This window comes from Epinephelus lanceolatus, chromosome 6, assembly GCF_041903045.1.
Source record: "Epinephelus lanceolatus isolate andai-2023 chromosome 6, ASM4190304v1, whole genome shotgun sequence".
NCBI classification, from domain to species: Eukaryota; Metazoa; Chordata; class Actinopteri; order Perciformes; family Serranidae; genus Epinephelus; species Epinephelus lanceolatus.
In genome coordinates this window covers 27,606,237-27,619,048 of record NC_135739.1, presented here as the reverse complement: position 1 = coordinate 27,619,048, position 12,812 = coordinate 27,606,237, and the positions used below count along the sequence as shown (strand labels likewise).

General features: G+C 38.4%; 1 protein-coding gene across 2 annotated transcripts; it reads left to right on the top strand.

The window, feature by feature from the left end:
• Positions 1–563: 563 nt before the first annotated feature.
• LOC117253825 (interferon-induced protein 44) lies at positions 564–11,873 on the top strand. 2 transcript variants are annotated; one of them, XM_078168884.1, is made up of 8 exons: positions 564–700; positions 4,512–4,663; positions 6,852–6,903; positions 7,129–7,324; positions 7,672–7,818; positions 8,222–8,393; positions 8,821–8,921; positions 11,387–11,873. In XM_078168884.1, exons 1-8 carry the CDS (start codon positions 672–674, stop codon positions 11,576–11,578), a joined length of 1,041 nt encoding a protein of 346 aa, XP_078025010.1. In that variant the 5' UTR covers positions 564–671; the 3' UTR covers positions 11,579–11,873. The 2 variants fall into 2 exon arrangements, with proteins under 2 accessions (XP_078025010.1, XP_033477448.2); XM_033621557.2 differs by having other exon boundaries at positions 7,666–7,818.
• The last annotated feature ends 939 nt before the right edge of the window (positions 11,874–12,812 follow it).

Here is a 12,812-nt window from a genome sequence, read left to right as displayed (position 1 = left end):
TGTGTGCACTCATTTCCTAATAAACAGAAAAACTCTGGCTAAAAATGTAATTTAAATTAATTTAATGTAATTTTAAAAACCTTCACAGGAAACCAGGAGAAATCATGTGAACACCCCTTTAGTCGACAAAAATTTTGTACACGAGTTTCCAAGTTAACCTCATACATGCAGAAACATGGCGAACAAATGCAAATGTTCAGTTTATGGTAATAAACTTTTTATTAATTCCCGTATTGCATGTCATTTTTTTGTAATTTGCAATTGTAACCATTAGTTGGTGTTTTTGTTAGCATGAGTCAGGAGAAGCAATATTTTTGTATGTAGTTTTAGGGGATTTAATGGCGCAGCTTCAGCAACAAGTCTGGGACAAAAATACGTTGTATTATAAAGCTTCAAACTGATATGTTTAAATGTTCTGGCAAAACAACACATCTTTTTTGTAGTGTTCACATGTTTCCACATCACGAGTTAGAGCTCCTGAACACCTCAAAGTGGGAAGAACGACTTCCTGACCAGGGAAGTGGGACCATCCGAGGAGCACGTGAATGCAGCATCATTTTTCCTATTCGCTGTCCTGCCTTTAGGTTTCACTTTCTTTTCTATGTAAAGGAACCCGTCTCTGTCCAGTTGTCTTATCATTCGCCACGTCCAGAGCTTCACACAGCGGTAAAATGCAGAAACCATTTGGAAGTCTGGTCAGGTAATATTTCATGCAACTTAAAGTCACGCAGGTAGATAGCCTATAGCAAAGCTTCACAGAGGATGTCAGTGAAGGTGACAGTTCAGTTATTAACCTGTGCTAACTTTTGACTGTGTCCACACTGTAAACTGTCTAACGCTTGCTATCAGAGCCAGACTGAGACATATTTAAGAAGCAGACATTAGTTCATGTTAACGTTATTGACCCAACGTTAATTAGCGTCAATAAATTGACTTGTATCCGTCTTTACAGGAAGTGTAGATAATTTTTAACCTGTATGTCACACCTTAAAGAAGCTAAGTGATTTATTTGAGCTAACGCGACAGGTCATCCAAATTAAGAGAGCACATTATTAGCAGTTAATCACTAATTAATATTTTGTGGCTGTTGCAATAAAAATGGCTTTTTTTACATAGCCTAGTATTATATCATAAATGCCTGCTTTATAGGGAATAATAAGTAAAGTAAATAATAATAAGTAGATAATAATAATAATAATAATAATAATAATAATATTACCGTAAAACAATAGCCCTGGCCATTGTTTGCTTAAATCACTGAAATCAACAGGCCTGTATTTGGGACAGGCTTTTAATTCTTCTCACACAAAACTGTTGCTCAGCAAAGATGTGAAATATAATCCTTAACCATTTATCATTTAATCAATAATCTTTTTTTCTATAAAAATTAGGCTTCAGATCAATTATGAATGGTTGATCATTAATGTTAGGTTAATTTGATCTAGCTCCGACAGACAGTGCATCAGAGAGAAAGAGAGTTACGGCCCTCAAGGATTACGGCACCCAGCATACCAACACTTTATCCTGTTTAAACAATATTCATAACTTGAATTAATTTTTTTGAAAAATTGTTTGCATTTTTTTTTATCTGAGTATTACGGACTAAAGGAATATGAATAACTTCCAGGGTGATCGAGGAATGGACAGTACATAATTTGAGGTAGTGGACAACCTGCTTTTATATATACATCCGAAAAACTTGAATTAAAAACAATGAACTGCTTGGCAACCAGACCAGGGGCTGTAATCACAAACATTCTGAGAGTACTCTAAGAGAGCTCCTAGACTAAAAACTTTCAGTAAGGAGTCTTAGCTTAAGAGCGATTTAGGAAAGTTCTCAGAGCAGCTCTGAGCAAGGAAGGGACAGAAACTTTTATCTTAGTGAGGGGGTGTGGTTGACCCTGTTGCTTGGTGTGATGCTTTCTTTTAACAGATGTGTTTGGTTGTCACAGACACGCTTTGTGAGCCTGCAAGGTGTGGACACCCAGTGGAAATGAAATTAACTGCATCACGATATGAGATTGACAGTGCTGTCATTGTTGGTGTGATCACTCTGCTGATCTAAGGTTGAGACAGACTCAAGTCATCACTGTTGCACTCTTGCATTTTTCCAGTTTTTCAAGTATCTCAATATTGTGATAATTTTATTTCTGGCGTTATAGCGTTATTGTGTTAGATGGGAAGTGTGTGCATATCCCAAATGAGTTCGACCACAGATATTATGCCTGCACAAGCTAATCTGTAGCATTTCATTTGCTCACTGTCATTTTGTGTTTAGAGACCATTTCTCTGACCTCTGTGTGTTTCCACCATTTTCTCCTCTGCTTAGGAAACTCTTAAGCCTCTTAAAAGTGCTCCTCCCTTCTCCTAACAGTTTTTCACCTTAGGAGCTCTTTTAAGGTCTAAGATGCTCTGTGAATAACTTTTATCTTTACAAGGATCTAGTCTTAACTTTAAGGGGAAATTCTAAGAAAACATCACAATTCTAAGAATTTTCTTAGAAGGAGCAACTCTTATCACTAGGAAGCTTTGTGAATACGGCCCCAGGAGTCGATTTCAGACAGGCCTTTATTTGTCAAAATGTGTAGCCACACCAGGCTAGTAAAAGAGACTCTGCTTTTAATTAGAACTAGGCTTTTAAATTAAGTGTTACAGAATTGAATCAATTATTCATTTGCTTTATAAGCTATCTGTCAGATGGTAGATAAACGGTGAAAATTTCCATCAAAGGAACCTAAATCCTTTTCTAAATATAAAACCCTCAGATATTGTATTAACAATGATAAATCATACAAAAGCTTTAGCTATATTTTGGCTTTTTTTATTGATATGTGACTTCACTGATGACTCAGTCATACAAATAATTATTGAATACTTTTCTGTCAATTGACTAAGTGATTAATTGGTTGGCAAATTATCTTAATAATAACACAACACTAATCAAAGAAATGCAGTTTAAGGTGAAGTGGGAAGTGTGCCTTATCTTGTGGAGGCTTAAATGACTTCCTGAAATATCTCTGAGGTTTAAAAAGGGATTAATGTAGCAATTAGCAGTTTTGTATCAAAGGACAGCCAGAGAGCAAATACAAAATACTGTTTTGTGACTAATTGGTAGACTTCAAACTAAGGTTTGGCCAACTGTCCAAAATAATCTAGGTGTTTGCTCTATGTCTTTGTCAATTTGATTATAATATAAACACATATATTGAGTCATGTGTTTGCACAATTAAAGATTGTAAATTCAGTGTGCTCCAGTCTTTCAGTGGAGGGCATTCAAAGGTCTGTCTTTGAGATGTCACAAGCACTTTCATAAAAACAGACTGTGATCAGAATAAAATGCAAAGACAGGGATTTTATTCCCCTGTTTGAAAATATACAACTGCACAACATGTCAATGAAAATTCTATTGAATAAAAAGCAGGGCTGTATGTTAACTTTTTGCACATAGCACTGGAGCTACAGAGGTTTAAAGGTTTGCAGCACAGGCCACAAAACTATAACATGAGTATAAAAGTATCAAGTAGGCCTAAACCCATTGGAGTTTGGAACAATTAAAAATCTTAGGAGGGGGAGTGAAAAAGTGGTTTTCCATGGCCTTTCAAATGAATCTTGTGCTGGAAAATGATTGAAATCTTTTTATTTATTGAGGCTATTAATCTTATGTATGCACAGAGCATCAACAGAGAGGCCGAGGGAGGGAAGGAACGAGAGACACTTTGTCCGTGTTATATACGTCTGTAAATACATCTGTTGCTGGATTTTTTTAAACAGATCTCAGTCAGTTTATAGGCTTATATGCTGTAACCATTTTCCCCACATTGTAGTAACTATGTCCTTTGAATAATATGAATAAATTAGCTAGTGGGGCTGTAGCAATTAGCCTACAAATTTGGTGCTGATGACCTGCCAGAATCCTTTAAAAATGTTTCATGCTGTCCATGGTCGACTTAGTTTTGATTAACGTTTTGGAAATAAAGAAAGAGTTAGCCTACAGTTGGTAGTAGCTTAGAGGCTTATGTGATAGCACAGCATCAGTTCCCACATTGTTACAAGTAGATAAGTATGATAAGAAGATAAGTAGAGATCTATTATACAGAAACTTAGAAACACATTTTATTCAGCACAGACATTAGGGTTGTGAAGATTTGCCCTATGTCTGAGAGGATATTCAGAAAGGATTGAGTTTTTTATTATGTAAGAAAACAGGGTCCAGTCCTGTTTATGGAATTAAATGGGTCAAATGTTTTAGCTGCATTTTGCTTATTGCAGTGTTTTATTTCTCTTTACTTCTAATCCAGACTCTTTCAGACGCTGGTGCTCAACTCAAGTTTAATCACAAAACTCATTTGGAAATTCACTTAGATTATCTCAAGAATGCAGCTTTTTTCAGATCACGTTGTTTAGGTCACATACATAGTGCAAGACCATGAACCAACAACATTACATATAATTTCACCTCCTTTGCCTTATCTATGCTCTACCGCTGATGCATATGATCGTTTCTTTATCAGGGCGTCCACCTTTTCATTTAGCACAGCCTCCAAAGCTCCAACTACTTCATCCCAACCCACTGTTGGAACGGCAGCAGAAGATGCTCTCAGCGCCTCCATATTCGCCAGCTCAACAGAGAGACAGGAGAACAAACCTTTGTTTACATTGCCAAGTAAGCTATTAAACAGATCCATGCCAAGAAAACTGTTGAACCAGCACTGACACTGAATATGTACTTTTAAGGTTTTTCTCCATTTTTCAGATGCATTGTTAAAAAAATCCAATAGGCCTAATTTGGAAATATGACACACAATTGTGTTCCATCGTGCTCCACTGTAAATGGTTACTGCCAAACCCTTTATGCAATTAACAGAATCAGATAGTGTGGTCTAAAAAGACAGACTCGTTAACCCAAAAGTCCTCAGCAAGATAGAAAAAAGAACACAGCTTTCTTTTACAATCAAATCAGATTGACGTCCTGGGAGCTCTCCTGAGCTGCTGCTCCTCACTGTGATGATTGCTGATAATTGTCCAGCAGCACAACCTTGTACTGTAATGAAAGTGGGCAACTGTTAACCATGTACCCCTTATTTTCCCACCTTACATTTGCAAACCCTTACACCTTACAGCTGCATGTCCTGTTCTCTGTGCTATTTGCAGCTAAAGGAAAGACAGTACAATTATTCGCCTGGTTGGAGTATGTCCACAGGAAGGTTGAGGCAGAAAGTTAGCATCCATGGGGTAAAGACCATGGGTGGTCAGGGAAGTTCCAACAGAGACCTGGGGTTCATCCCAATACCAAATCTCGCATCCACGTTTACCTCACTTGCATCTCTTCCTCGCGTCTTAGCTCTGCCCTCGTAGGACACGGGGGAGAGATGCGAGGATAAGATGCGAGGAGAGAAGAAACGAGGAAATATGTCTTTAGAGAAATGAGACGTCTTTTCCTCTGAAGCGTCACGTGAAGCGACGTCCGTTGGTGATGACGGCAGCAGCTGATTACAGCTGGATCAGCTTTCAGGAGACTCTATTAACAGCTATAGAAACTTTTAATGGAGTTTGTGTCTGCACACACATAATGTCATATATACACATATAATGATAAAGATACAGAAGCAGTTATCAGTAGCAGAGCAGCAGTGTTTTCTCTCTGTCTAACAATCACCTGCACATGAACAACAACCTGTGTTCTGTATTCATAATATACTGTGTCCTGTTCAGAGTCACACAGTGTGTTTATATGATTTATTCCTTATTATTTTTTATTTGTGAGTTCATTATAATCCAGAATACAATCACAATGTCTTTGAACACTGGAAATAATTTATTAGGCCAAATGTTGCAGGGAAAATTCAATTTCTGTAAGTCATCAACCCGACCCCCACAATGATCAGCCTCAGTGTGACTGAATGGAAATGACAGTTACTGATGTTAAAGTGTTTCTTGCTGACAGACAGGCTCTCTGACTTTGACTGTATCCACAATTAAAGTTGATGAGGAAAATAACAGATCCTGAAGAGAAAAATCTTTCTAATAAATGAAGAAAGTCGTTTGTTTCTTTTTCTTGTTCAGATTTTTAACTCGATGGTGAATCAAAGAACAAATAAAATATAAAAGGTGGCAGTGATACATTTGAGTTTAATCTGTTATCTGTCTTCACTCTGTATGAAACTCCAGTGATGTTGTGATGTATCAGATCAGTCCGATCAGCTGCAGTGCTGCGTTGTCCAATCAATAACTAATATCCAATCGTGGGGGGGGGGGGTCAGTAAAAGACTTCTGCGAAGGCTGCACTCGTGTATCCTGCCTTCCCGCCTCGCTGAAAGCCTCCTCTCTCCTCAACTCCTCCGAGTGCAATTAATGTATTGAGAAGACGTCCTACAAGATGGTGAGTCTTAATCAATTTCCGGGTCAAGTGATCAAGGATAGAGGAGTCCGGGAGGTATATTGGGATGAACCCCTGGTGTCCTGGCAGAAATACAGTCCAATGCAAGGATGTAGTCCAATGTGTGACAGAGTGTACCGGATTTCTCCAAGATGTAGACGAGAAACCATGTCACTTAACCATTTTGTAAAGCAAGGAGGGGAAGCAGATTTCCATTCTCGCAAAATAACCCTTTTTGCTATGACTATCCCAAACGTAAAAGCTTGCTGTAATGCAAGGGAAAGAGTCAAAGAGTAATTAGAACAGCCCAGTATCACAGTGAGAGAATATGTTACTATACAACTGAAAAATATCCACCCATCCACAAGTACAGACAAGTCGTTTGACTGCAGGTAGAAGACATAAGGTAAAGAAGCGAAAAATAAGAAACACTGGATATTTCAATAAACCTTATGAACTCTGAAACTCTCCTCAGGAGCTCAAGGAACATTGGAATCTCCATGGAGAGACGTGGAGTGGACAGAAGAGTGAGTAAAACTTTGACATTCAAGTCGAGTTTGCAAACACTTCAGACAGCAGTCAAATTAATATGGTTCTGCTCATTTAAAGCAACAAGAAAACACATTTTAAACACTATGAATGTTGTCCTTTAATTATTATTCCTTCAGCTCATTTAATGAATACATTCCTCCCATGCCTTTATTTTTTATTGAAATTATTCTGAATAGAAAGTATCTCAAATTTTAATCTAGGCAGAGGACAAGCCTGATGAAGACTGTCAGCTCCTACAGGCAGAGCTGTGACGAGGGGACTCAGGCTCGGGTTCTCCTCCTGGGCCCGGTCGGCTCTGGAAAGTCCAGCTTTGTCAGTTCAGTCCAGTCAGTGTTTAATGGAAGAGTCACCAACCGGGCCATGGTGGGCTCCTCTTCGACCAGCTTCACCAAGAAGGTACAAGTGGAGCATGTAACCGAGGCAAATCACTAAAACTGTTGACATTCTCTTCGAATGGACGTGGGGACAGAATTAACTGATAATCATTGTTGGTTTTCTAGAAATGGGGAAATACTGTTTAATACTGTTTTTTTGTAAAATATTATGTCATACAAAATTAATTCAAAGGTTGACAAAGACATCTTAACTCAATGTCCACTTACTGGCTTTCAATCTCATGGTCTTTGTCTGTGAATGGAATTTGACTGGTTGTCATGAGGTTGGTAAACTCCCATCTCAAAGTTAGTTATTGAATGACACCAACGTCCTTCTTGTGTGTGTGTGTGTGTGTGTGTAAGCTGCAGTCCTTCAACATCCATGGTCAGAAGGGAGAGGATCCTACTGGACTGGTGCTGTGCGATATTGTTGGACTGGGGGGTGAAGAGATGGCCGGACTGACCCTCCATGACATCCTGTCTGTCATTAAAGGTCATGTACCTGAGGGACACAAGGTAAGCAGGATCAATATTGTAATATTGTGGTTTTTAGCTACGCTAGCAGCATTGCTCCAAAGATGGCAATGTCGCTCTGTTGTTTGGTTGTTTGGTCCTCTACTTTGGTCCAAACTGAAATATCTCAACAACCACTTGTCAGATTGGCACAAAAGTTTGTACAGACCTAATGATCCTCTGACTTTTCTTCTAGTGCCACCTTCAGGTCAAAATTTCTGTTTTTTCCCAATACATTACTTTGACTTGCAACTAACTACCTGCTAAACTAATGACATTCTTGTCAGCCTCAGTAATGCAATGTGTTTAGTGCCATTTAGCAAACATTAGCACGGATTTAGTTAGTTGTTTGGGTTTTATAGTTTTTCTTTGTTAACAGTTCAATATCTTAATTTCTGTTTCCCAGTTTAGCCCAGATCAGCCAGTGAGGTCTGAGACTGTGGGCTATGTGAAGAGGCCAAGCCTCAAAGACAAGATCCATTGTGTGGCCTTTGTGGTGGACGCCTCTAAAATCCTGACCTACTCCAAACGCTTCAGCATCACCTTCCAGCATCTCCGAGAGCACATCAGTGACCTGGGTAACAAAGGACAAACTAGCAGTCAAACACAAAGACATTTTCACGCACAGATTGAAGTGCCTTGGCAGACAAAATGGGCTTTGACTTTTTAAATCATGGTGGCAGACCTGTACTTCTGTTACTTTTAACCCTAATGCATTTATTTAATTTTTTGAATTTATTTTTGTTGTTGTTTTATATTTTTGTTTTTTAGATTGCGTTAAGATTTCACTGACCTCTCTTTATTTTATTTTTATCTAATTTTTTTGGCTTTTGCTGTGGTTTGAATCGCAGAGGGACCAGTGTGCATCACAACTTTGGGCTTGATCAACTGAATGAAAGCTTTGTTAAAATCATAACTGTCAGTAATTTATTCTTCTGGATGTAACAATTAAAACGGTTTTATTCCTGTGAAACCTTCATGAGAGCAATGTATTCTGTCTGTTAGGTGTCCACCAGGTGGCTCTGCTGACCCACATAGACAAAATATGTCGAGAAACAGCCAAAGATGTCACTCAGGTTTACAAGAGCCACATCATTCGCGACACGGTAGGTTGAATAAGTCATCTGCAGTTTGAGATACAAGCACTTTATTTTTTCATTTAGTGGCTTGGATGATAGAATTTGTTTTCACTGCTGCTGTACATGAGTTAAAATGTAGATACAGAATAAACGGGGTATTTACAACCCTGATTCCAAAAAAGTGTGGAGGCTGTGTAAAACTCAGATGAAAACCAATTACAATGATTTCTACATTATATTTGACATATATTCAATTGAATCCAGGACAGGTGATTTAATGTCCAAACTGATAAACGTTAATGTTTTTTGTAAATATATGCTCATTATAAATTTGATGTCTGCAACATGTTTCAAAAAATTTGGGACAGGGACATGTTAACCTGTTAACATGTTAACATGTGACATCACCTTTTATTTCAACAATCAGTAAATAACCCTGCGTGCTTGATTTATGACTTATGCTGCTCAACAGTTCGGGGTCTCTGTTGTCATATTTTGTGATTTATAATGTGCCACACATGTTCAATGAGAGACAGGTCTGGACTGCAGGCAGACCAGTCTAGTACCTGCACTCTTTTACTACGAAGACATGCTGTTGAAACATGCAGAATGTGTCTTGGCATTGTCTTGCTGGAACAAGCAGGGACATCCCTGAAAAAGACGTCTGTATGGCAGCATATGTTGTTCCAAAACCTGTATGTACCTTTCAGCATTTGTGGTGCCTTCACAGATGTGAGAGTTACCCATGATACAATGAAAAAGCACGCACATCCACAAACAAAATTGTGCAGGTGCTGAGCCAAAAATGTCTGAAACTGAAAAAATGAAAAAAGCTTGCACATTGCAGGGCTCCTATTTAGTGAGATTTATTTCACCTAGTAGTGACGACGTTTCAAGCCATCTGATGAAGAGCGGTGGCTGGAAACATCGTCACTACTAGGTGACCACCCCATTTTTTCAGAGTTACCCATGATGCCATGGGCACTAACACACCCCCATACCATCACAGATGCTGGCTTTGAACTTTGCGCTGGTAACAGTCTGGATAGGGCTTTTCCTCTTTTTCACAAACAATCTGAAATGTGGACTCGTCAGACCACAGCACATTTTTCCACTTTGTGTCAGTCCATCTCAGACGAGCCTGATGGTTATTGGACTGATGTCTATTTACCTGCCATTCCAATACATTCAATTTTGTTTGGAGCAGTGAGGTTAACACAAGTCATAGTCTGTAACTATTAGGGCTGGGTATCATTTAAAATATTAAGATACCAGTACCCTTAAAGCGAAACCAATGCCAACTGAGTACTTCATTTGATACCTATAATGTGACTGTAGTGGTGTGTAGTATACTGCAAAACTTTAATTTACAGCCTGAGCTTTGATTTGCTTCAATCACTGAACTGAATACACTAATCTTAAATTGTTTATTTCAACCAGTATGAATATTTGTTTTGTAAAAAAAACTGGGCTATCTCATAACATATTAACTAAGAAACGTTCTAGCTCCAACATTGCATCAGAGACAGCAAGAGAAAGACAGATAGGGTGGAAAAGAGAACGTTATGAAGCTTGTCTTGCTGCACCAGAGGATTATGGCACCCTGCATACTGACACAAGATCACTCTTTATCTTCTGAAAACTATATTAACAACTTGGATTAATTTTTATGAAACCCCATTTTGGTTCTTTTGATCAGTGGACCCTTACGGTCTAAAGGAATATAAATAAACGAGGAATGGACACATTCAGACTAAATAACCTCTTCAGAGGCAGGCGGTCAGCACTTTTCCTGCCTTTAAATCTAAATAAATTATAACCTGCTTTGGTTCTCATCTTTTCTTCAAATCAGCTGAACGACTGAATTGTGGAGAATTTAACCAAGCTAACGATGTGTAGCATCTTTATATTGACAAAAGTTTCAACATTTATTTTTGTATGAGTGATCTAAGCAGCTAACTAATGCTAGCTCAAGCGTGTAACCAACAATCCAGTGGGCTTTAAGAGGTTTTACATCCAAAGAACTTCTACAAAAATGACTGCTTAGCAGTGTCAATGGAAACCAGACTTCGCGTCTAACCGAGACCTGTTTGTCAAAAAATTTGTCAAAATATGTAGCAAAGAAAAAGGAACTTGGCGTTTCATTGGGGCTCAGCTTTTAATTAGAATTTTACAGTAGCCATAATTTTAGTGGCATCTTGACATGCTAAACTTCTAACTCTGTCAAATAGGTCAAGACCATGCTTGACTTCACCAGTACAAAAAGGAAAACGTCGGTATCATTTGACTGGAGACGTTTCGATGTACTCAGTACTGGGTTAATTTGTTTGATACCTTAGAGGTATCGAGTACCAATACCTGGCCCTAGTAACTGTTTATCATGGCACAGGCTGAGAAACATTTTCAAATATGAGGAACTACGACTGGCATTGTTCTCAACCAGCTGAAGGAACTGAATACTGATGGTGGTGTGTGTGTGTGTGTGTTTGTAGATGAGTAAAGCAGGAGATCTGTTGGGTATGTCCACCTCCTACATCGTCCCAGTGAAGAACTACTCGTCAGAGCTGGACCTGGACCAGGACACTGACGTGCTTCTGCTTAGTGCTGTCGACCACATCCTGCAGTATGCTGACCTGTATTTCCAGGACAATACACCACAAGATGCAGGGCCAAAGATAATCTAAACATACATTTCTGAGCTTTTGAAACATGTCTTTCAGACAATATGAAGAAAGTCATCGTTGACATTTGGAGGAGGGAATTTTGTGTGTGGGGTTTGAACATTTCTGACTTTAGCGCCTCCTGGTGGTAATAACAAAGCTACAGTATAGTCACATAAAATGTTTCAAATAGAGGATTTAAACTATCATATTGAACTGATTTTTCTCATGTTTTTTTTACTTTTTTTTACAAAAAAGAAATCAGATTGTAATGGACAAAATGGTGTGATTCAGAATAAAAACAGAAGTCTGAGATATTTTACTTGTGAGCTTGGTTTGTCTTTTAAATGGAGGGCAATGGGCCTCATGCAAGGCACATATTTACAAACAGGATCATTCTTGAGTGGCATGTACCAGTGGTGCAAGAAGGCTCGCTGCATTCAACAGTTTTCTTATAATCAGAATTTCCCTTTTCTGTAGGTATGTTTGGACCTGTCATGCTACTGATGTACTGCACAGACAGCCTGCCTTTCTCCACAGGGGGAAAAATCCTTGTTTGAAACAAGAATCATAATACCTGTGATCAGGTAACAAATCAACTAAATAAGTTGCAAAATCAGTATTCTGTTCACAATAGCATCATCATGGCTGGCCCCTTTACTGTGAAGCTCAACAACTTTATTTTAGATTGTATGATTTTATTGGCATCTCTCACTCTGAAAGGCTTCCTTTAGGATCTTAATGCACGTAGCTCTCCAGGTGAACATCCTCTCTAATGATAGACAATACTGTATTATACAGTATTCTGTCATACATCTCCATGACTGTCATGTCTCTTTGATTGCCTTCCTTTATGGACCACTTGACTTTTTCAAACTCGTTCCATATCATCAGTAGCATCTACAATAACTTTATTTAGAAAGAATATTAAAAACTCAAAAGCAATGTCTCTTTCCAGAAATCATGACAAGAAAATCCTCAGATCTTGCTGTGAGCAGTTTCATTTAGGAACTTATCATAAACTAACAAATGCATAGCACCACAGGTAAGAGGAAAAATACATTTCAGTTACAGCAATCTTCATTTTTCTTGGCAGTTGCATTTTGTAGCCTATTTTCTAATTGTTTTACAATTGCTGATTGAGGCTGCAGGACTTGAAACTGTGCACTGAGCAGTAGTAACCTGTTGTTATGAACAAATAGCCGTATTTGGGGGCATTTTATACTAATGATAAAATCTCATGAGAAGTGTGGTCTTT